General features: G+C 35.1%; 2 protein-coding genes, 1 long non-coding RNA gene and 1 pseudogene across 6 annotated transcripts; 2 read left to right on the top strand and 2 right to left on the bottom strand.

Moving 5' to 3' along the window:
• Nucleotides 1-263: 263 nt before the first annotated feature.
• LOC117237758 (sentrin-specific protease 7-like) lies at nt 264-8,402 on the bottom strand. The gene is made up of 14 exons (XM_033502062.1): nt 8,144-8,402; nt 7,873-8,007; nt 7,605-7,781; nt 7,362-7,513; nt 7,210-7,292; nt 6,559-6,891; nt 6,191-6,458; nt 6,015-6,097; nt 5,710-5,929; nt 5,203-5,621; nt 2,827-3,017; nt 2,253-2,527; nt 1,847-1,985; nt 264-833 (listed from the first exon to the last, which is right to left on the bottom strand). Exons 1-14 carry the CDS (start codon nt 8,385-8,387, stop codon nt 637-639), a joined length of 2,916 nt encoding a protein of 971 aa, XP_033357953.1. The 5' UTR covers nt 8,388-8,402; the 3' UTR covers nt 264-636.
• A 4,870-nt stretch (nt 8,403-13,272) lies between these two features.
• On the top strand, nt 13,273-24,386 carry LOC117237744 (glutathione S-transferase-like). 2 transcript variants are annotated; one of them, XM_033502043.1, is made up of 3 exons: nt 20,213-20,558; nt 21,621-21,788; nt 23,733-24,386. In XM_033502043.1, exons 1-3 carry the CDS (start codon nt 20,372-20,374, stop codon nt 23,897-23,899), a joined length of 522 nt encoding a protein of 173 aa, XP_033357934.1. In that variant the 5' UTR covers nt 20,213-20,371; the 3' UTR covers nt 23,900-24,386. The 2 variants fall into 2 exon arrangements, 1 of the variants encoding a protein (XP_033357934.1); XR_004494055.1 differs by lacking the exons at nt 20,213-20,558; nt 21,621-21,788 and adding an exon at nt 13,273-13,335 and having other exon boundaries at nt 23,733-23,816.
• Nucleotides 14,305-15,757, top strand: LOC117237743 (annotated as a pseudogene).
• LOC117237746 lies at nt 22,682-25,515 on the bottom strand. 3 transcript variants are annotated; one of them, XR_004494057.1, is made up of 4 exons: nt 24,893-25,515; nt 23,468-23,762; nt 23,181-23,385; nt 22,682-23,085 (listed from the first exon to the last, which is right to left on the bottom strand). It is a non-coding gene; the product is annotated as an uncharacterized LOC117237746 (long non-coding RNA). The 3 variants fall into 3 exon arrangements; XR_004494056.1 differs by having other exon boundaries at nt 22,682-23,063; XR_004494058.1 differs by lacking the exon at nt 23,181-23,385 and having other exon boundaries at nt 22,682-23,063.
• Nucleotides 25,516-25,954: the final 439 nt, after the last annotated feature.

The raw sequence follows: 25,954 nt of genomic DNA, 5'->3' as shown, positions 1-25,954 counted from the left end.
ATAATTATTACGAACTATATATACCTCTAAGTTTCGAAATTATACGATATATATCACGTAGGGTTTACATTAACTTTTAACATTTAATATTCTTACAGTTGTAAGTCAAACAATTTCTTTTCCAATACTATATTTATTGCAATTATGACTAAATTTTGCTTACTATTGTAAGCCTTTGTGAGATTATTGCGTTTCAAGTCTTTAAATTCTTTAAAAGTCTAACACATATACCGTCGCTTTGCTAAATATCTCAGAATGTAATATTTCCAATTTATTCGCAAAACTTTTATTTGTACAGTCTTTTATTGTACAGTCATGATACATTATGCTAATTACACGCATCGCTCGCTATGGATAATTTTACACATCATAGCACTATCATCACCCTACAATATCTAAAAATGTTCCTACTTTGTAAACGTGCGAGGAGGGTGACCGCTTTCGAGAAATTGTTTGTGCGCAAATATTGTAACAATCTGAGAGACTCGATACAAGTATGTATAAACTTAGACGTTACTTCGTAGAACGGTAACTCAGACAGAAAACAGGGAATAAGATAAAACAAACAACGGGAAAGTCGGGCAAACTGAAAACCAACAAACTCGTGCAACGACCCGATGTTTCACTGTCGGTGACTTAAAGCGTTTTCTCTTTATATTGTTCCACATACCGTTGAACAAACGGTAGCCTATATACCCGTAAAGAGGCGATGGAACCCGCACACGCACCCACCCAATAGACTATCACGTGCTCCATAAAGGAAGTTCCTAAACATCCGTATTTCAAGGAGGTAGCCAACGCGGGATTGAAGTAGCCGCCGGAATAATCGAAAGCTGAAATCAGCGTGAAAATAAATCGAGTATAAGTGTATCAACACGATAATCAACAAGTGTTCACATCGAAAACAAGAGTCTAATCTATGGCCATCATACGATAATACAGAGTATCTAATATTTGCAACGAACAGATTCGATTACTCGCAAACATTTTCAGTTCTTAAATTGCGAAAAGTGTAATATGTTTTCTTTAAGATGCCAGATTTATTAAGGTGGAAGGATCGTAGTGAGGTGAAATCGTAAAGAAACTTTTCTCGAAATAAGCAGAAAAAACAAACGAAAATAAAAGAAATATGGGAAATGTGAAAAAAAAACTAAGCGTTATTCGAGTTATTCCAAGCGAATTTTTAATCGTTTCTGGGGAAACAAACAAATTATGAATTTATTTTTCGCATCTGTAAAAATAATAAAAAATGTAATAATTCAAAGGACTTTAAAGTGTTGTTATGTTCGTACTTATTATTGCTCGATGAGAGAAATTTCTTCGAATGATCGAAGCAGACAATTTTCGATGGAAAACTTACATTATTATATACTTGAACACGAAAAGGATTATATTTACGATCCGAATATATTCGAATATTCGAATAATTCAAACATATCCCTACGTTCGAAAAGTTTATAAACAATTTCCACATTTGAAGAAAAGAGTTGAAAGAATTCAAGAGTGAATAAAGAAATATATATTATATAAGGATACACATATACAACGTACGTACATGTATTCAAAAATATGCATCGATTCAGCTGTTATTTCCTATTAGTTTATATTAATTTGTTAAAGGCGATTGCGTTGACCTATTAAAGTCATATGAAACATCTAAATCTAAATATTTATAAACCGCGAAAGAATATATGTACAAAAACGAATGAAAGTTTCTATTTTTATACAGCTTAGATACCCTGTAATTAGAAAACTAAAAGGGATATGTAAATAACTAAAGGTTAACGTAGGTAAATAAATGAAAAAAATTGTTTACAAGACGAATCGTGATATAAATTAATCAAACCTGCAATAACCAAAGTTGTTCCAACGAAGGAATCAAGAATAACACTAATCTTCGAATTTATCTCGCTCAAGCCACGTGAGACCACCCTATATATACAAGTTGCCACGCATTCTATAAATGCTCCAAATATTACAGGCACCTTAAAGATAGAAGAGACGCTCGCATAATTTTCGCTAGAATTTATGTAAACTATGATTTTTTTAATCTCATATATCCCGATAGGGTACTAACGTTAACGAGGGTATTATAATAGTCTTAAAGATTCACAAAAAATGTAATGATTTTTATCTTATGTTCTTGCATACGTCACTATCGCGAAAAGACTATTTTTGTTACATTTTCGAACGAAAGAAGCGAGCCTATTACAAACAGTCGAGAAAAGTTTGTAATTTATTATCGCACTTACTTGCAGATCGGTAGTACAATCTTCGAATGCTTTGTGTTTGTGCGTCGAAACAATTTCGAGTGCCCAAAGTAATTGAACGTATCTAAAAACGGCAAGACCGCCGACAAGTTCGGCCCATATTAAAAGGAAAGCATCGCGCACTGACTTCGTTCCATTGACAACGTCTTCGATGTGCGTGTAGGGACAAGCGGTAGCGTCTTCCCAATTCATAGACCACCAAATCGTCAGTACGAATAAATATACGCCGTACATAGAAACACCCCAGTTATCCGCAACTAAGGTACATTATAATTAAAACAGAGAATATGTACTGAAAAATGTATACAGAAAAAATATAACGTTCTTATAATTTGACGCTGATAGAATTGTAATTGTACATAGCATTCCATTAAAAAATATTAGCTGTTACAGGTACACACATAAAAAAAAAAGAAAAGAATAAAATTCGATACATATATACATATACATGTACATAAGTAAAAACATTATTAGTTTAATAAATTTCGTATCAAATTTTGTAAAATTTATAGAGTTACCAATTAGAAATTATTGACGATAAATTCGGTAAACTTACTTATTATTAATTCGAAACATGCTCCGCAAAGTTCACCGGTAGCAATACCTTCTAAAAATAGGGACCTTACAAACGGATCCTGTATATAATAGTTGGTATATCTTCTCATCCAGTAAGCTATGAGACTTGTAAATACAATATACAGTGTAGAAACTGCCAAAGCGATTATCGTTGCAGCCATGGTGTTGATCGAATATAGTATGCACAAGCTCGATATCGTAAAACGGAAACTAAAAAAAAAAAAAACAAAATTACAAAATCATGAATAAATGTTTATATATGTCAATGACTGCTGGTATAGTGCACCCCATACATTACCTATACGACCGTAATCGTCGAGCTTAAAACTTGAGCACATATAGTGGGAATTCGGAAAAAGAATAACAAAACACCATATGAAACCAAACAAATATCTTGAAGAGGCTCTGCGAGAACAATGGAGTAAAATATCAGTAAATTTTGTTAAAAACTTAATACACTTCATGATAAATAGAATGCAAACGATTATTCGTGGAAAGGGCAATCTTACAAAATATTAATTGTAATATAAATTGATAATCTATCGTAATGTACGAATACTTTTTTCCCTTATGTGAATTTTCGATTGTCATATGTTACAAAGTACCGCAGTTAACTCTTTTATTTTGTTATATTTATTACTGCTAACATTGCTGTATAACGTGCGATCATCTGTATATCAATGTAATTATTAACATAAAGAACACAGTCTCCCCAATTTTCACGTTCATATTATACGAATACTTTTAATCCAGGCTGCCTATATCGTGGCTCAAACTACAAGCATAACAAGAAATCATAATGCAATTATTGTCAATATTTCGTACACTAAAAAAGTTGTTAAAAACAATCTACCACAATAATTTAATCGTACTCTTACAGTAACAATGCGCGAGTATATTGTTACATGTATTCTGGTCTAGAAAAATAATATATTTAGCATCAAAGTATAGTTAACTTTAAGTTTGTAAGTTATTACACATTAACATTATAATACATGTATGTATATACAAAATATAGGAACATTATGCAACAGCAAAATATTACGCAAAACAGCATTCGACAAACTATGGTTTCAAGTGATTCTCGTGAACATAATATAAACTTACATATTTACCACCAAATTTCATTCGCTTTTCTCATCTCTTCCCGAGCAAACATTCACACAATGCTTGTAAATCTATTTCTCGATCTCTTCCTTTCTTTCGCGCACAGCAAGATTTTGCTTAGCTGTTATTTAAAACCATCGAGTGTAATTGAATATATTTGTGTGAATATGTCGCGTAGCTTTAAATAGCTGGTCTCCCAAATTACCTGGTTGTACATCCGCATCACGTTAGATATCGAATATGTTTCAAAATAATCTTATGACGAAACTGAACAGACAATTTTTCGTAAATATGAATAACAGTTATACCTGTCACCAAGTATTATTCAATTATTTTGCAACTAACTAGAAGCATTTCATTCATTTTATTTATTCAATTTACTTGTTCATATCGTTACTTTGATTCGTATTTCAAAAATCGAAAAGCAAATTTATGTACACGTGTAGAGGAATAAATTATAAATCTTCCATTCATGCTTACAACAATGTAAATTTAATGCTTACAAATTGTGTTTGTATTACAACCTTTAAAGAATAATTTGATCTGACCGGTTATAAATTTTTAATTCCATAACATTCGTTTGTTTCCAAACAATTCAGACTACTGAATGCAGTAAATTCTACACCATAATGACATTTATACAGTTAGTTGACCTGAATTGTAACGAAATAAAACCGGTATGCCCGAAAGGACGTATGGATTTAACGCTCAAACAATCAACTAAATACTTAGTTCTACATATTTAAAGTACTAAATGTTTTGACTACTCGAGATTACAAAAATGTCTTTAAAGTGCAAATGATAAATAAATTTTATAATACGATTGTCTATTTCTGATTAACACAAAAATAATCGTTATAAAAGCAAATAAAACTTCCAGTTTATACAGTTATGATTGGATGTTTTTATTCGTTTTATGAAGTATTAACTACATTTATTACATAGGTAAATGATTCCATGTTTATTTATGAGTGTGGACTAACTTTATCATTATAAAAAAGAAAGTAACATTTATTTACAAGAATCAAATGACTCTCCTTTGTGCTTTTTGGCCGCTTGAGAATCATCTTGATTCTCAGTTTTTATCATTAACCTGGAAATCCGTTTTGACTTTAAGTAGGACATTGTTTCGCTTGATGATCTACAATAAAAATTAATTAATTAAAGTTTGTCGGTTTTATCGCAGAATAATTTGTATTTAACAATAGGTTAAATTGTAAAATTTTGTATTTACCTTGGATGTGGAGTCTTAGTCTCAGTAAACATTTCTGTTGAATTACTTTCAGATGAACTAGAACTTGTACATGGAGAATACGGAATGATCTGGTATGTAGTTCTACTAACTACTTCAGTAGTTGGTTCTGTATTTTCTGTTTGATTTGGTATATTATTACTAATACGATTTTCCCCATCTAGTATAGGCTTTTTCTTATCTTCAACATCTGTTTTCACAGATTTTATATCAACATGATTCTCAGCCTTAGTTTTTAGTTTACCATCTTGTGTGGGAAAATTTACAGTTGGTATTGTTATATTTCTATCTCCTTTTCCTGCAATCATTAAGTTAATCAATAGTTTAGAGAGTTCTTCCCTTTTCCTTGTTACTACTATTTCCTCAAACCAATTTTTCAGTGTCTTTATTGGCAATGTATAATCTTTAATGGGATTCTGGAAAAAAAATTTATTATTGTACAATTTGTAATGCTACCTCGTCTACCAATTATACCAATGATATAAACTAAAAAAATAAACCTACTTTAAAGAAGCTCTCTACGTATTGTAATACATATAATCCGCAATCAGTGAAATTTGATTGCTGAGGAACTTTCAACGATGCTCCTTTAATAGTATCTTTTGAAAACACTTTCTCATTTCCCATTTTTGCAACATACTCACAGCTTAAGTAATCTCTTAATGTAGCTACTACACGTGCTCTACTTGCCCCCGCAAGAGAGTCAAATATTAATATGCAGGGTCTATAAAAAATAAAATAAAAATATGAATAAATATAATATCCTATTTGGAACGTCACTTGTTTTAAAAGTATATGCAAATACTTACACTTTTATAGTCTCTTTCTCCTGCTGTATATTTGGTTCAACATTTGAAGATAAACCTTTATTTTCTGCATTTTCTGATTCATCCTACATTAGAAATTGCCAATAGCATATACTTTGATACATTTATAATTTATTATAATCTATATTAAAACACAACTTAGTTTGCGGCACACTTACATCATCTTCGCTATCCATCTCCATTTCTTCGTCATCGCCTTCAGCTTCGTCTCTTTCTGAACCATCATCACCTTGATCTATAGTCACAGTAGTTGTCACTGGTTTGAGAGTCGTACTTCCAATCGTGACAGCTTGTAGTTTTACTTCCTTTAATTTTTTACTTTTTTGTACAGTCTTGTGAACATCATTTTCATCACATCGTTTTGGCTGTGCAAAAACTTTACCCACCAAACCAGGGAAACAAATAATAGCCAAAAACCAATGGGCACTGTAATATTATTTTATATAACAAGTGTCACTTGGGAATATTTTAGATTAAATAGAGACATAAAAACAGAATTGAGCATTTGAGAAAGATAAGTACTTACTGTTCATTTATAGGAATTATAATAAAATCTTTTTCAAATATGTTAACGTTTTTCGTCCACTTTTGTACTCTTGCATGTCTCTTGGCAGCGGGTGAAAGAGGTACATTACTTTCACCTGCTTGAGCATGTGGACTTGTTAATCGTTTATAAAAATATGAACTGAATACATGAGTTCTATGTTGATCAGATTCTGATAAAACCTCCAGTGTCAAATATTTTAGATAGAAGTCTATAATTACATCGTTTAAAAACTGATCCTCCCCAAGACATAAATAATCTTCAGTGTTAATCGCTATACCGCCTTTTGCAGGTGGTGGAGGATATACAGTTATTCTGTAAATAACAAATCGTACATTATACGAAAAGTGAAAACTGTTAATTGTAAAAAGGAAATGTTTCAAACAAAAGTGGAGAATATAAGAAGAAACAGATTATGTTAACATTTATTTGACCAGCTTTGAAAAATATCCCGAGAATGGAGAAGTTTCAATATTAGTTATAGAAACTATAAATATAATAAAAAGTATAAGTTTCAATTAAATATATTAATTGTTACCATCAACTCATTCCCAAGTAAAATAAGAAGAGAAAAAAGGAAATAGTATAAATATGATTATTTATTCTAATTCTGTAATTAAATTTGTTTCTTACGTCTGTATACCGCCATTGACATTTGAATTAGTTGTTGTTCCAGTTTGGTTTTCTTTTCTAGATGAGCTTTGTATTTTTAGCTTCTGAAAGAAGGCGAATTATATTTGAGAGATAGTAATTTTACATACTTATCAATAACATATATTACTCACATCTTTCGGCGATGCTCGTACAAGGATATCATTTGCCTCCTTTGAGCTTAATTCTTCTAACAAGCGTCTTCGCGAAAATAAAGATTTTAGCACAACTTTCGATTCTTCGGATAATTTCTCTGGTAGTAAAGTTATACGTTTATGTGTATGATCTGTAAAAATATTAACATTCTCATTTCATTTATAATTATATAGATATATGTAAAATATATTATAAAGTATAATATATTTTAAAGTTGATACCTTTTCCAGCAGGATCGTAATATGGCCCTTTTGGATCCTGCATTCCTAATAATTCGCGAATCATAGCTCCAGTATTAGTAGATGTATAAAAGAAAAGCACTGGCATTGCTTTGCCAAAATGAATTAGCACTTTTACTATATCTTGGATTTTAACTTCTAATGCTACGAAAGTTTTATCTGCAACAAAAATGCGCGAATATTTTTATATGACAAATACCTATCAAAATAACATATAATTATGAACATATAATAATTAGTAAAGGATTACCATCTTCTAATAGGGGTACACCAAATCTTACTCCAGTTTGCGAGATTATGACTCTCTCTCGAGGAACATATTTATAAGATCCTATCCTTACTGTTCGACACAACAAAGAAGTATGTGGAGATTGAAGAGAATTATCTGAAAATATTTATTTTCACGTTTTCTCATTTTATATATAATTACATTCAAAATGCAATAAATTGGAATCAACGTATTTTATAGAAGTCATATACATATGTAAAATACGTAAAATATGAAGCATATTGCAAGATACCTTTAATATCTTCACTCTCCATAGCATAATCAGAACTCACGCTAGAAATAGAATTGTTCGTAATTACGGGTTCCTTCTCAAGAATGGTTTCCATTTCTTCACTAAAATTATTACTTGCGTCGTTTGAAAATATATTGTTACTAGAGCCGTCCGATCTTTTAATTTTGCCTTCCTCCTCTTCGTCAGATGATATTGTCAGACACTCTGTATAAGAAATATCATGTCTGAGCTGTCTGTATGTCATAAGATATATAAAAGAATTCACTTCAAAATTTTTGTTGTATATAAACATAATTATAGTAATAAAGATTATTCGATTCAATTGTAAGACACAAAAATACGGTAATAGAAACAGTATTTTTCTCAAGGTCGTTCGTTCCATGTTTTTCTAAATTATTAATGCCTTTATTCAAATCTCTAACATTACAATAAAAAAGAAAAAGAAAGTATTAACTTATTTATATATTTAGACACATCGCGAAATAATATATGAGACAAGACCTACAACACATTTATAGTTCGGAAAAATTCGAAAAAAAAAGAAGAAAATGTAAAGCTTTAAAAAATTTACAAATTTAAAGAAACATAAACTATTAATATTTTAGACGTTTAGCATGTTTAGACGTATAACAATAATAATAATGAAAATTAATACATATGTATATGAAGTAGTGTTTACTATAAATTATGTCATTATTAACATGAATGTTATCGTCATCGATCATTTAACAAGTAATCAAAAGAAGCTAAATATGTTACTTCACATTATTATGATTTTAAACAATAAATCACTTTTAATCATGGATATAATCTCTTGTGTAGACATGATTGTATTATAGATATTACTTGAATAATGTGTCAAATATACAAAGTAGCAAAGTTAGGATGTACATTCAAATAAATATTTCTTAAGCATTTATTTCTATATATCTTTCACATCAAATATCTCGCAGTTCGCTGTGGAGTGCCGAAGCGTGCAGACGTGTCTCTAGTGCCCAGCGTAGTTCGAAAACAACACGTGTCGCCCAACCGTCGAAAGAGAACACAGCTAAGTGCCCCTTACCCCCTAGGGAGAAGAAAATCCCACGCACCTAACCCCAACACGAATACTAGCCTCACAGCCTCACGACTAGTTGTTCATTCCGAATTAACTAGCTCGATGATGGCCCAGCAACCGCGACCAGGCTCTCCGGAGCAGACTCGCAGCTACCCCGAGCTACCCCCCCCCCCCCCGTGGCAGAAGTGTAGCAGAACTCTCCGCACTAACGACGCTAACACTACAAAGAAGAGAATAATAATAATAAGAAGAGAAAATAGAACCAGCAACGCAAATAAACACACACAACAGGTTCGCCGTATTGGAATCCTCAAACGACGCCATGGAAATCGTAGAACCGCCATCAAACCAACACTCACAGAGAATCCCCCCTCCCCCACCAATTTTTGTGGACGACGTCATTGACATACAGACAATGACCAAGTCCCTAGAGAGAGATACCAGCAAGGAGGAATATAACCTTAAGATAAGCAACAACAAGGTGAAAATACTACCGACGAACCCAGAAGCTTACAGAAAACTCACCAAGACACTCAGGACCCTGAACGCCAACTTCCACACCTACCAACTTAAACAGGAAAGGCCTTTCCGGGTGGTCCTACGAAACATACACCACTCAGCAGACATAGACGAACTAAAATACGAACTCTCAAAACTCGGCCACGAAGTCGTCAACGTAAGTAATATAAGGCATAGAGTCTCGAAAGACCCGTTATCCTTATTCTTCCTAGACATTAAACAAAAACCGAACAATAAGGAAATATATAACATCAGTCGCCTAATGAACGCGATAGTAAAGATCGAACCACCGCTCGTGAAAAAAGAAATAGTGCAGTGCAAAAGGTGCCAAAGGTACGGTCATACGCAGAAATACTGCAACCATACTTTCCGCTGCGTTAAATGCGCAGACTCTCACTCCACCGACCAGTGCGCCAAATCACCGGAAACCCCAGCGAAATGCATCCACTGCCAAGGGGACCACCCTGCCAACTACAAAGGCTGCCCAGCATATAAAACACTATACACGAACAGGTACCCTAAGCTCAGAGCAAAAGAGATATCCAACCAAACACCCAGCCCGCCGAAATTCACGACTACCCCAACCCCCTCAACCAACCAAACACCCAGTCCTACCAAATTCATCTCCACCTCAACCTCCTATGCCCAAGCAGTACAAGGCATCCAAAATAACCCGAACAGCCAAAGGAACCTTCCCCAAAACAGTGACCCCAACCCACCAAACACAGACAACTCCTCAAGGCTTGAAAAGCTAATAGAGAAACAATCGGAGCAAATAAATCACTTGCTATCGCTACTAACACTCATCGTGGAAAAATTAGCACGCCCCGACTCAAAATAAAACCAAGGCGCATAGCACTCTGGAACGCCAACGGTCTAGCGCAAAACAAACTTGAACTAGAACTCTTCTTAAAACACCAGCAAATCGACGTAATGCTCGTGTCGGAAACCCACTTCACCGACAAGAGCTACCTGAAAATAAATGGTTACACATTCTACCACACCCAACACCCCAGCGGAAAGGCCCACGGTGGCACCGGAATAATAATCAAAGCAAGTATTAAGCACTACGAACTCCCATCATTCCAGAAAGACTACCTCCAAGCAACAAACGTAGCAATAGAAGACTGTCATGGCTCAATCACCACCTCAGCAGTATACTGCCCTCCCAGACACTCCATCGCCAAAGAAGACTTTGATAACTTCCTGGACACCCTGGGCAACAGATTCATAGTTGGAGGAGACTATAACGCCAAGCACATCCAATGGGGCAGCAGACTGGTTACAGCAAGAGGCAAAAACCTCTTAAACAGCATAACAAACAGCAACCTCAACTACCTCACCACATACGAACCCACATACTGGCCCACTGACACCAACAAAATACCCGACCTTCTCGACTTCTTCATAACTAAAAATATCCCATCAAGACACGTCCAGATCAACTCCTCGGCTGATCTCTCCTCTGATCATCCTCCTGTGATAGCAACAGTCAGTTCAACAATCATCGAGAATACATCTAATGGCTCCATTCACAACCAACACACCAACTGGCAGCTCTTCAGAGAAGTCTTTACACACTCAACCTCAGCCTTCACCCCACTAAAAACAAAGGAAGATATCGAAGCAGCCACGGAATACTTAAACACGAGCATAATAAACGCAATCCGCCTCTCCACACCGACAAAGCCATCTAACAGCAAACAAGAATATCCCCAATACATACTAAAAAAAAATAGCAGAAAGTCGTAGACTAAGAAGAGTATGGCAGACCTATAGAACACCGGATGACAAACGCAAACTAAACAACGCAACTAGAAAGCTATCCGCCGCCCGCAAGGTGGATGGGCGCGAAGCCCTATAGAAAAAGCCGACCTGTTTGCAAAACACTTGTCAAAAGTATTCAAACCCCATTCCCCCCAAGCCGCCGCGGACGTTACTGAATACCTGCACAGCCCCTTCCAAATGTCCCCTCCTATCGAACCCTTCTCCTCTGCAGGGACTATAGAAACAATCAGTCGCCTAAACCCCAAGAAAGCAGCAGGACACGACCTAATAGGCAATAGAGCAATCAAGGAACTTCCCACAAAAGGGATAGCACTCATCACATCGATTTTTAATGCTATCCTTCGCCTGGAACACTATCCTAAGGCCTGGAAAATCTCATTGATTACCCTCATCCCTAAACCCGGTAAACCGATATACGAAACCTGCTCCTATCGCCCAATCAGTCTTTTACCTACCCTGTCCAAACTATTCGAGAAGATGCTCACGAACCGACTCCTTCCAATCCTAGAGAACTTGAAAACACTCCCAGATCACCAATTCGGCTTCCGAAAACATCATTCTACAGTAGAGCAAATCCACCGCTTAACTCATACGATCAGCCAAACACTCAAAAAGAAAAAATATTGCTCAGCGGTTTTCTTAGACATCCAACAGGCATTCGACAAAGTATGGCATGAAGGGCTACTATACAAACTTAAAAAGATCCTACCCCACCCCTACTACTCCATCCTAAAATCTTACCTAACCAATAGACAATTCATGGTTAAATGCCTAGACGCCACTTCCGCAACATTCCCAATAGAAGCCGGCATACCCCAAGGTAGTGTCCTCGGACCCCTACTGTACTCCATCTACACTGCCGACCTACGTATATCAAACGATATAACAATAGCGACATTTGCAGACGACACAGCGCTATTAGCTACCCACGCAGACCCGGTAATAGCCTCATCCACTCTCCAGCGAAGTCTCGACTCCATGGAAAAGTGGTTTCACAAATGGGGCTTCAAAGTCAACGAAAAGAAATCCTCACATGTAATCTTCACGCTCCGAAAACAAACCTGCCCCCAGGTCACCATCAACAATGCAACAGTTCCTAGCAGGGACACAGTCCGATACCTGGGCATGATCCTGGACAGGAGACTAACGTGGAAGACACACATCTCAGATAAAACAAAGCAACTAAAGGACAAACTAAAAAAACTCTATTGGCTCACGGGCCGACGCTCCAAACTAAACATACAGAATAAAATTACCCTCTACAAGACCGTAATAAAACCTGTCTGGACCTACGGAATCCAACTATGGGGAACAGCAAGTAACTCCAACATTGAAATACTCCAACGCTTTCAATCGAAAACGCTAAGATCCCTAATTGACGCACCTTGGTATGTAACCAATGAAACAATACACCGCGACCTCAAGATACCCACCGTCAAAGAGGAAATAGCAAAATATAGCAACAGATACAGCAAAAGAATCAACAAACACCGAAACCCCCTAATCACTGGACTACTCGATACGACGGACCAGACTCGCAGGCTGAAGAGGCACTACCCGCTAGATCTAAACGTCAGATTCATTTAATTATCCAAACTAAGCATATGCACTTACTTATAATACTTTAAATTATACCTATCTATAATAGTATTAACTTATTGTAAATAAACAGCCATGTCACTGCGCCACGCCAGAAAAATTACTGAAAATTCTCAACGCGAGAATTGATTGTAATTTCAACAAATAAATAAAAAAAAAAAAAGTTTCTGTTAACCGGCTTGGAAATTTCCTGTGCTTGTTTCGACTTTGAAGTCTTAAAAAAAAAATTGTAAGTAAATAGTATATATATATAGTATATATATCCCGAGTCAAAGTTTCTCTTTATAAATAATAAACCGTTTAAAAACTATATTTTGTATGTTTTTTCCTTATTCATAATTAAATAATAAATATGAAGTACTTCTACAGAAAGCCGACATCCTTCAATTAACCGAACAACAGATGATTTAAAAATTAGTAGTTGAAAGAAATAAATGTTATTACATGTTCATAATTGATCGATAAATTTAAGTATACAATTAGAAAATGTTTCTTCTTTATTGATAACTAAATAATACAGATAAGATACAAGATACTTGTACGAAAAGTCGGCGCGTCGTTCAATTAACGGAACAGCAGAGGATTTGAAAATTAGTAGTTGAAAGAAATAAATGTTGTCATATGTTCATAATTGATCGATAAATTTAAGTATGCAATTAGAAAATGTTTCTTAAGTTTGGAAGAATATATAATCATGCTGAATGTTTTGTAGTTACGAAAGTTGTATACAAACATACATTGTACATACGACTAGTAATGGTACTAAATTACTGTTAGAGGGTCTTGGGTGTATAGAACCATATGATTAAATTAATACTAGAGATAACGAATCGCGCGAATGTAATTAATATTTTGAAATGCGTTGTTTGCATTAATTGATAGTTTTCTTATAAACTTTTTTATAAACAATTTCATTGCTATAGAAAAAAGATAAATGCCGGTAATATGTCTATCCTACTTAAATAGAAAGTGCAATATTTTGTTATAATATTTGGCGCAAGTTTATACATTATTACATCCAAAAATAATATTCTTTTTATATCTAAGCTATATTAAAATATAAAGATACAAATAGCTATGCGAGTAGTTAGTAGTTGATGCTTTTTACTTAAATTGTCTTATACTTCATAATTTGTAATAATATAATTCTTGTCATCAATGATTCTTTGTTTTTACTTTGTATATATTATACTTCCAGGAAGATGCCGCTCTATAAATTGACTTACTTCCCAGTTACGGCATTGGCAGAACCAATCCGTTCTTCTTCAGCTATGCTAGTATTCCATTTGAAGATGAACGTATCAAAAAGGACGTCTGGCCAGAAATAAAGCCCTGTAAGCTTTCTGTTTCTTAATCTGAAAAGAAATTCTGTTTCTTAAATCTCATCTTTCCTAATTTAACTAAAGTAGCTAAATAAAGTAGAACACAATTATGCAGAGTATAACAGAGATTATTGTTTACTCTCCATTGCTCTATAAGATATGTGGGAGAACAATAGGTATTGTTAAGGAGACAATGCCCTTTGTTTGCTGATAAATTATCAATAAATTAAATTATATCTTTCCAAAACAGATAACAGGAACCTAGATATTTAAGAAGCATCATAATCTGTTTGTTCGATAGAATCTTTGATTCTATTAGTTGTATGTTTTTAGTGACTCCTTATGGCCAGCTTCCTATGCTCGTAGCTGATAGAAGGAAGGTTGCTCAGTCTACAGCTATTTGCCGTTACTTAGCCAAACAATATGACTTAGCTGGAAAGACTGACTGGGCAAATCTTCATATTGATGCCACTGTTGATACTATTCATGATATTCGTCATAGTGAGTACCCAGTGCTGTTTTGCATAAATCTTATGAGAATCTTGATAACAGATAGTACATATCTGTTCAGGTATTTATTAGTTGAAATCCGATTTAATATTTGATTTAATCGAACGATACACGTATGTCAACAATACAAGACAAAGGATTAAAAAGGATTGTAATTCTATCTTCAGTATCATTTAAATTTCGCACAACACTGTATTCAAATTAGTATAACATTAGCGAATAGTATTTAACTGAAAACAAATTTTCAGAAATTGCCGCCTTCGACTATGAGGAGGACGAGAAGGTCAAAGCTGCAAAACGCAAGGCCGCTGAAGAGACGCTGCCGTTCATTTTAGAACGTTTGGACCAGCAAGTGAAGGAAAATGACGGCTACTTCTACTCTCTCTAATGATGGTACTCTCTCTTGGGCTGATTTGACATTCGTTGCTCTGCTCGATTATTTGAACTTTATGTACAAGTCTGATCTGATCGAGAATTACGAGAATCTGAAGCTGCTGGAGAAAAAGGTCCTCCTTCTGCCCAAGATCAAAAACTGGATTGAGAGACGCCCAGTTAGCGAATTCTAAACTTCACGATTGCTTATGGTTTTATAAGCGTTTAAAGATTGCGGTCTTAGTGTGTTGAGAGAATGAAGAACGAATCGTTTTGATGGAAGTTTGTATGGAATATACTGATTGCTTTTAACATTCATTAGTTCCAGTTATTACCGATATTTTTGTCATTTAGTCAGGGTTTTCCCTTTAGATTACGTTGTGATAGAGAACTGTTATTTGTGTATTCCTACAGAAACATACGAACTATATAAACTGTTGACACGATGTTGTGCTTTTGTATTATAGAGATAATAATAAAGCCATCAAACAATCATTAATTATGTTTTTTATTATATTCATTAAGAATTGAAGATTACCTCCTTGGTGATCTTGATAATATCGTATTTTACAAATGTTGAACAAAAAAAAATGTATGATTATTTTATTCAATGCATTATGAGGGTTGCTTTAAAAAAAATACGAGTTACATATTTCTTTGAAAAAAGCATGATTTTTATCGATACAATAATGTTCTTCTGTTATCGCTTTAAAGTTGAGTACTTCGTTGATTACACGAGAGAACTCGCCTACAGCAAACAAGATACGACCGTGTGTAAAGTAATTAATCTGTTTGCTCGTTGCTAGCTACACATAAGGCTTGCGTAAAAAACAATATGCATTTCAGTTCAGGCGGAGAATTATGTAGGAAGTCATTTTGTCGATCAATAACTTAGTTAATAAAAGATCAAATTTTCATGTACATAAATGTAAGTAACGTTCAAGTATTAATCATTACATACAATTTTTGTATAATTCGATATCTTGGTCACTTACATCTTACAAATGATATATAGATAATATTTATGAGATACATTGGAGCTATCTTTTAGTTAACGCCATTTTTTCTTGTTTTCTCTGTACTTTTACTATTCTTCCAAAAATATCAAAGGATCGATGACTTCAAATTAAACTAGAATTGCTTCGGTATATTGTCAATCAATGGCTATTTGTATGCACATCTATATCAAAGGAAAACCGATTGCAAAATTAATTACCCTTGCAACTCCGCAATCTGAAACTATGTGTGATCGACCTTGAAGATGACAAATCTCAATGTTTGAAGTAGTACAAAAGGATGATAATTTAATTTCGCTTTATCAAACTGTACAAAATTTGTATACACATACAGAAAAAAACGGAGTTCAAACATTAATCAACATGAATTATCGGTTATTATTGCTGAGTAATTATTAGGATTAGAGTTTTGGAGTATCGATCGTATCGAGTTTTAACTATCGGTTTCCGCAATTTATTGTTTTTCTAAATTATGTCTAAATGGTATCAGTTTTTGAATATTTTATAGTTTACACTCCAACATACTGACGTAAGCTATCGAACATAATTGTAAATTATGCAATATCATTTTTTTTATATTTCATAATCTAAATTTCAATCCATTTTTTGTATTTAACATCCCTTTCTTCTTCAAAAAATCTTAATTTTTTTTTGGATAAAATCTTGTGTGAATTTACAAAAAATACGATTCTTCGTTTAATTTTTTTCCCTTATTGTCTTTACATATTTGGAGTTTAAACGCGTTATAAGTACGTTTTTTTTTTTAACATGATTACGTAGAATTCTTATTCTGAATAAATTATTTGTTTCCGCTTCATAACTGTTTCTAAATTACAGTGCATTTAATCATGAAATGCACAGTAACATTTTATACTTTTTACGTTCTAAGGAATTTTCAGGATCGGTTAAAAATTAAATTACAGTAATGGTAATACTCAATATTAATGTCAGACGTGGATACTTCACTGTTTTGTATAATAATTTGTTATCTTGGCATCGATCAAGGTATTTAATATACAAAGCGTACAGATTAATAAGAATTTTAATTAATCCTTCTTCTATAGTATTCACCGTTCTTTTCGAGCTCGTACCATTTCAAATAGACTTTCGAATAGATTTCAAAGATTTGTCTGTTCAAATAAAACGCGATCTTTTTTATTTCCCTATCAGTCGTCCCGTTACTGTTCCGTTGTTTCCAACAGATTGCAGATTCGTTTAAAAAACATTTGTAACGAAAAACAAACCCACTCGCAGAAATGTTATTCAATATCGCATTTATAACTTTCATAGACATCCTCCTCTCATTGCTATCATTGTAAACAGATTGAAACTTCGTTTGCAAACACTCGCGATTAAAAAAAAAAAAAAAAGAAGAATTAATCTTAAACAATTTTATCTTGTGTTCCATTTATAATTTTTATAATTGTCTTCCCGACGTTGTATCATTTTAAATGGCTTTTTTCTATCCATCTATGTTGCAGCGAGATCAACGGTCCTAATTACTAAATTGCACGATGTGTTCATACAAATTCACTTTTTATGAACGCGATGAAACGAAATGAAACCTAAGTAGAGATTTGTTTTCTCATCAAGTATAACGAGTTTTATACTTTGGATAGATTGCCTCGTTGTGAGAAGGTCTTAATCGTTTATAATTGCGATTAAGTAATTGCAATAAGTCATATTTTTAAGAAACGTTCTCACATGCTGTCACACACTCTAATTAGAAAAGGATCATGAAACATTCGGTTTATGATATTATTTGTTTGTAAATCTTCCTGCTTCCGGAAACTTTTTTAAATATGAAAATATTTATATACAAAATTAAATGTTGTCCTATCAGAATTATATTATTTCGTGTATCCTGTTGCTTTTTATATGACAGTCCTCCCGTTGGCCGCGGATTCGTTATCAAGCCTGAGGCCCTCGTCACTAGTGTCACTATCGACAATAAAGGTACCCCACCCGCGACCGGACGATGGAGAACTCCAACACGGAATCGCAAGCTCCCGCGAGCCCTGCCCGGGAGGGCGCCTCGAGCTCGGACTCGGAATGTGACTCGAGCTCGGATTCGGATTCAGACTCGACATCAGAAGTGGCATCCGAACACACGTTGTCGGCACGGGATCGTAAGAGTATCGTGCGCGCACTAAAGCGGTCGCTAGGGAAGAAGAAGAGGAAGAAGAAGAAGAAGAAGAAGAAAGGACACCGGGCAACCTGGGTATCGCTACCGCGCTTCAACCCCGAAGCCGCGGACGCAGATCCAGCCGCCTGGTGCACAGCCGTCGGCCTGCTCATGAGGGACCACCCCCTGAAGAACAGCGCACTGTATTCTGCCCTAAACCGTGCCCTAGAGGGTCCGGCAGCGTATTGGCTTACGCAGATAATGAACGGCGACGAGCTCACCTGGCCAGATTTTAAGGAACAATTCGCCGCGCACTTCGGTGGCCAAGAAGTAGCAGCCGCGTCGCTAATCAAGGTAGCCGAGGAACTACCGCGGGACGGCGAAACACCAGGAGCGTACGGAAATCGTATCATCACCCTCCTGGGGTCGAAGTGGCGAAATTCAACCAGGGAAGAGGTACTCGCCGCCACCGCCCTCCATCTGCTGGGCTCGCGCGATGAACGTTTTAAACGACTAGCGCTCACGAGTGACATCACGTCGGTGAAACAATTCCAAAGAGAAATGAAGCCCTTCCTATACACGGAGTGGCCAACGCCCCTGTCGTGGAGGTCATTAGCGAGCTCCGGAAACAAACGAGGCAGGTCACCCGCCCCCAGGACCATGTGTGGCCACTGCGGTATTTACGGACATCCGATATTCGAATGCCGCAAGAGGGCGAAGTGGGAACAGAAGAAGGACCCCCGACGCCCGGAGGAAAGCCGACCGGCTGCACCACCAAAAGCGTTGTGCTTTCACTGCCACATGCCGGGACACATCGCGTCTCGCTGTCCATCGCGGCGAGAAGAAAAACATTGCTCCGAGGACGAGCGCCGGGTCGATGCCTGCGTGGTGGAAGCCCCGACGGGTAGACTAAGCCAGCAGGCCACACACGAGGACGTGTAAGTGTCAGGATGGCCGAGTCGGAGACGAAAGGACGCCGGGGCCCCTCTGGAACTTCAGGACAACACCCTAACCTTGCAACCTAGAACCTAATATAGCCATAACGAAACAATCGCAAGTCCAAACCGATAGCAATCGTACGACGATCGGAGGATCGTGTGTACTGAGACACTCGACCGGAGTCTTGTTTCGGTGGCGTCGTTGGGATGACGAGCAGTCTTGCTAGAGAGCTGATCGGTGAAGGAAGTCGAGTGCCTTACGAGCAGGGAGTGGTGCACGTGTGAGTTAGAGCAAGGGAACCTGTCCTCCCGTTGGTCACGGATTCGTTATCAAGCCTGAGGCCCTCGTCACTAGTGTAACTATCGACAATAAAGGTACCCCACGCGCGACCGGACGATGGAGAACTTCAACGCAGAACCGCTACCTCCCGCGAGCACTCCCCGGGAGGGCGCCTCGAGCTCGGACTCGGAGATTCAGACTCGACATATATATTATTATATATATTATATATACTATTATATCTATATAATATATGTATTTATATCTATAAATATATGTATAAATATATCTATTTAAAAAAATAAAGTTGACCTTCATATATCGCCAATAATATTGCGTGCGTAAAAAGAAACTAATTACATTTAATTCTTTTTTTACATTTATTTATTTTTTATTATTATTTTTTTCACAACTAATTACATTTAATTATTACATTTACATACATTTAACTATTATTACATACATTTACATACATTTAATTATTATGTTTTTCATAATTATATCTCGTTTGAAATATTTTTCGACATAATTAATTGTTTCAAAAACACATATTCCAGCCTTCTAAATGATTTATTTTGCGTATTATACGAATTATTCCATCTATAAATAAATTGTTCTCTATACACACAAACACGCACACAGTCTGTTAATTACACGAGTTAATTGTATCATTTTTCTCGATAAGTTGACAGAGCAAGGAAAATGAGCGACGAACCTACCTACAAACTAATCTACTTCAATGCCCGTGGTCGTGCCGAACATATACGGTACATATTTGCATATACTGGCATCGAGTATACCGACGAGAGGATCCCCGAAGAATTCTGGCCTGAATACAAGGATTGTAAGCGTGAAGAATCGATTTTTACTTTCATCGTTCAACTCTCAGGTATCTACCATTTACTCAAACTTTTCTGTAGATAAAACTTTCGTTTCACGTGCAGGTTAAACTTACTTAAAGTAAAATTTCATACGGAATAAAGTCGAACTTTTCATTAAGTTTTGCTTCCGTAATATCGTGTTTATCAAATACCAACTTAATTCACTTACGATTCTCGAATTTTTGTCTTGCAATCTTTATTGTTTTCAATGAATCGAAGCGTTTCGAATATTTTGAGAAAACCGTAAATAGGCGACTTAAAATAGGAATACAAAAATACTTCTACGTTTCTCGTTCATATAAAAAATTTTTAGGACTTGTTGGAAAAAAAGGATAAAAAATTGAAATCAGTTCGGAAATGAACAAGAACATAGCTAAAAAGTCGAAAGAACAAAGCAGACATAAAATTCGATCTTCCGTTGCGACATTTCTATCGTAAATAGTATAATAAAAGTTTTACGCAGCATAGTCTTCGATATAATCTTATATGTCGCTTGCAGATAGAGAAACCAAAAATCAACGTAAGTCTGTAAATCAATCCTGTCGGTGTAAAACACAAAATTACGTTCGCAAGAGACATTCGATTTATATTCCTTGCATTTCAATTTTCATTACAAGAACCGTGTACATTTTCTAATATTTTTTCCGTGTCTGGTATTATGCGACGTGAATTTTTTATTCGCAGTTGTAAGTCCACTATCATTGCATAAGGTCTTCCCGCAAAACGATACTGATCGTTCCTCGTACATTCAGTACACCGCATCAGACAGATTCGTTCCTTTCCGTGATAATTACAAATTTTATACTCGATCTTTTATCCTTGATTTTAAAAACTTTAGGTTTTTCTCAACAGTCAAAAACACGCGATACCCTGTCCATCGTAATCGTAAGAAAAGAAAAAAAGGAGAAAGAAGACATTTCTGTATTTCTTTACTAGGCCATGTTGATTAAAACCGAAATGATTTCGATTCATCTATTCACAAGAACGCAACGGCCTCGGAAGCTGTGTTGTGATTTCCTATCGATCGTTTCCCTCTACACAGTGTTCATATGAGCCATGTTTGTTCTTAGCAATGCCTTATAAAAAGCTGCCTGTGCTGGAGATAGACGGGAAACCGGTAGCGCAGAGTAACGCTGTGGCGCGATACTTGGCGAGGAAGTACGATCTAATGGGAAAGGACGAATGGGATGCGATGATATGCGACGAGCTCGTCGATACTCTTGGAGATTTGAAGCAAGGTGAGTAACTGATGAGATGACTTTGTATTTGTCTCACCACAGAGACAGACGTTCAGAATTCATTGTGAAAAGACGAGTACAAACAAGATACGTATATCTTTCCGTTAAGCGAATGTTACAGTTTGTTTGCAAAAGTCAGTTTTTAGATTATAGAATCGTAGATAGAATTTAGAGGATAGAAACTTTTAGTAGTCACTTTTAGTTTAGTAAAGTCTTATCGACAATAAGCAGACTACGTTATGATACAACGATTCCAACTGAAGATTTCTATCGACATCACGAATTCGATGGCTTCCAAATTTTCTTCTCTGCAATCTCAGACGCTCAGCTCGAAAGAATCTTTTAGATCCCCCGACAAACACTCGACTCAGGTTATCTATTATCGTAATCTTCCTACGGGATTTTTTTTAACTGCGTTGCGTTAACGAATAACGGGATAACATCGCGTTTCTCTCAACGCCTTTCAACGTTCTACAACTTTTATTCTTTGCAAATCCCTGTCTCTATATGATAAACGCTGGTTATCCGCGGAAGGAGCGAGGACAACGAAGTGTTACTCGATGATCAAAGACAGGAAGATCCTGGTACGCGATAACGTTACTAATTTCCAATTACGATATGTGTGATTACGTAACATCTGCTGTCTGCATAATGCGTTAACGATCCGCGCGTTGATCGCATAAATATAAATCGAAGGGAATGGAATCGCTCGAAACTCATGCAACTATCCGCAGGTGTTTAAAATCGTGTTTTTACACCGCCAACGTAACGTCACGCCAGTCGAATCGAAAAATTATTACTAGACAGAGAAGGTGAACAAAAAACGAGGTAAATAGGCTACCGATTGAATAATATCATAACGATCGTATCTCTGGTTTTGCTCGTCTTTTATATTTGTTTCAAATGTATAAAATATAATCGTATCGATATCGTCCACGATTAAAGCCATCCATCCGCCATCGACGAGGAACGAACGATTATATTTTATCATTTATGCGAATCCTTCTCTTCTCTTCTTTCTCTATTTACGCCCCTCGCCTTGCTTCGTACCGCCGACGATTCACAATTCGATGCACCTGAACAGCTGGAACGTCGCAGATTTTTCCGTACGATAACAAACGTGTTTTTGATGGCCTGCTTTAAACCGTGACGATCGCCATGACGTGCATCAATTGTCGAATGATGTAGTGCGACGATACTCCTACGCAACTTTTTTTTACGCTGTTTTTTCCTCTATTTTTTCTTCCTGTGTGTTATCACATGATCATGAGATACCTGTATAGAAGATGCAAAGAGTCTGTGAAGAATTTACAGATATTTAAGATTATCATAATGATTAAGCAAAAGCTAAGACGTAAAATATTGCTCAAGATGTAATTATGTAATATTTACTCAATTTCTAGAAGACTGTTTATATCTTGTTGTTATTCTTGATATGGAGATAAATATAGTATACTGTATTCAGACCTAGATAAAAGACTTTTTTCTCGTTTCTCTTCTCTTACTTAATCACTAAGAGTTATATAACGTTTATTCGATAATTCTGCTTCTCCTGACCTTTCCACAAATGGTTGTTTATATCTCGACATTCTTGGTACTTTTAATCAAATTTTAATAACAGATCTTCACTCGTCAGAAGTAAATAAAAAAGCTCTAAGTAGAAGCAAGGATTTACTTACCTTTCCTTTCTCGAATCTCAGTTAGCAATGTTGTTCCTCTTGAAAGATTTTCCAAGTTTCCAAGACAATTTCCACGCTGGTAACATTGTATATATTTCGAGTATCGTGAACCACAGGAACTTGTTGAGGCAATATTGAAGAAAGCAAAGAGAATGAAAAAATTGTAGGAACTATGAGAGGCTACTCCATCTTTCACAACTTATTTTCTCTTCGTTTGGGGGAAAAACACAAATGAACGTAACGGTTGGTTTCATATACGTTTCAGATATCTGCTACTATCGCATGGAGGAGAATCCTGAAAAGAAGGAAGCGAGGAAGAATCAACTTTTGAACGAAACAATACCATTTTACTTGACTAAATTCGACCAGATTATTGGCAAAAATAAAGGATATATCATTCCTACTACCGTAAGATTTTTTATCCAAATTTAATGTTAAAATTTTTAGTCTTTGTGCAAACTGGGCCATGTTGTCCATAAAAAATTATTGAAACTTTGTTGCGACAAGACAGCTTTAATTGTTGAGAGCAGAGTGTATCTTTAAAATTCACTCCTGTTAGTTTATGTACAAATGAATTTGCCAAGATTTTCAGCTTTTAGATAATTATTCATGTATCTTCCTCATCAAGTTTGATAGAAATTATTACTATCGTAATCAAAGCAAAGATTAAGATATGTAAAATCATTTCTCTGGATATGACACTCTTGTTTAATGAGTGATAAATGATACCATTCGAAATATCATATTTATATAATATATAATGATACTTATAAGTGTAATCACTTAAGTACAGGTATCTGAATTTTTCTCACTGTCACTGACATAGATACGTATTATCGTTCCTTAGATTACTTGACCAGTTTATTTCTTTCATCACTGTGTTATTATATAATAATAATAAATAGTCACATTAAATTAATTTAGTATGATTATGTTGTTTAATAATACGTGTTTCATTGCAAAATATTTAGCGATTGAAGGGCTCATAGGAAACATGAAAGTGAAAGAATACTAGAATCTAGAGTTTACGATTTCAATTTGTTTAACGAGATATTTATCATATTACACAATTCCTGTAAATGTATTTGTAATTATATCACCGAAGAATTGTATTTAATTAAGCTATGAAGTTGTGGAATCGTGAGAAGGATTATTTTTATAGAACTGTCTAATTTCCATTCGACATTGATTCAGGATACACATTACTCTTTTTTACATAATACCAGTTTTGTCATTTTTAATTAACAAATACCTCCAAAGGTTGAAGTTTCTAAAATTATCCATTAAAATCTGACAATAAAATAAAAATCCAAATTCTTCCTAAAAAGCTAGTGATCTTTAGTTAAGAGTTCAATTTTTCACATTTTTCAAGGTAAATTATAAAAATTGTTTAATAGAGGAGGTACAAAATAAATGTATACAAACCTTTTTTCAGACGACATGGGCGGACTTCGTATTTGCAGCGGCCCTTGTAAATTTCGAGTATATGTTTGGGGCACCAGCTTTGGATAAATATCCAGCTTTTCGAGCATTGAAGAAAAGGATTCATAGAATATCGGCCATTTCTGATTGGCTGATTAGGCGCCCATTCACAAACAGCTAAAAAGCTAAAAACGTGTGGAAAAAAGATGACCAGTACACCAGTATATATATATGTACGCTGGCATCGCTATGTTGGTAAATGTTCGATGTTATACGTGTCGTAAAATGTAACAGTTCTATTTAAAAAAAAAATTTCGTTTCTATGAGTACGTTAAAAGTTTAACTATAAAAAGTCTCATCTGAGCTGTGCTCCTTTATGGAAGGTATTATTGTGTTTGAAAGAACACAATATATAATAAATGTATGTATGTTGTATAATAAATGTATGTTCTTTCGAAAAAAGTTCGAAAATTTTCTTTCTTTTATTCGTACTTAACTTTTTAATAAAATGCACGATTAATTCTTGTGTCTCGTTTAAACAGCTTTTGGTCTATCGTTATTTCGAATTATTTGAACATCGTGTGAATTTACTATTTAATTTTACAATATCATTTACTATATAATTTTACAATATCATTTACTATATAATTTTACAATTATAATTTTACAATATCAATAATTTACAATAAGTGAGGGAAAAATCATTGAATGTTATATCTAGATGGCTATATACTATTTTAAACAATACTTAACTCGAGATACTCGTTTCGTCTCTTCATGATACTTACTGGCAATACCGAGTACAAATATGATGTTCTTTGAAAATAAAAAATGGATTTGAAAACGTTAATGCACGTAAATTAAATTTGGTTTGGACATATATGACACAATTTGTATGGACAATGAAGAGTACGAATCTACGAATTTCGAGGTAAAAGTATTGATATATGTATCGATATTTCTGGTCGTTACAATATCTCTAATCAATACAAAGTTCTAACTGAATGTTAGAATGTTAAACGTTAAAACGTTTAAAACGTTAAAACGTTTAAAACGTTAAAATGT

The sequence above is a fragment of the Bombus vosnesenskii genome, unplaced genomic scaffold (genome assembly GCF_011952255.1).
Source record: "Bombus vosnesenskii isolate JDL3184/JDL3185 unplaced genomic scaffold, Bvos_JDL3184-5_v1.1 scf7180000013398, whole genome shotgun sequence".
Taxonomy (NCBI): domain Eukaryota; kingdom Metazoa; phylum Arthropoda; class Insecta; order Hymenoptera; family Apidae; genus Bombus; species Bombus vosnesenskii.
This window is presented reverse-complemented; position numbering and strand designations above follow the sequence as displayed.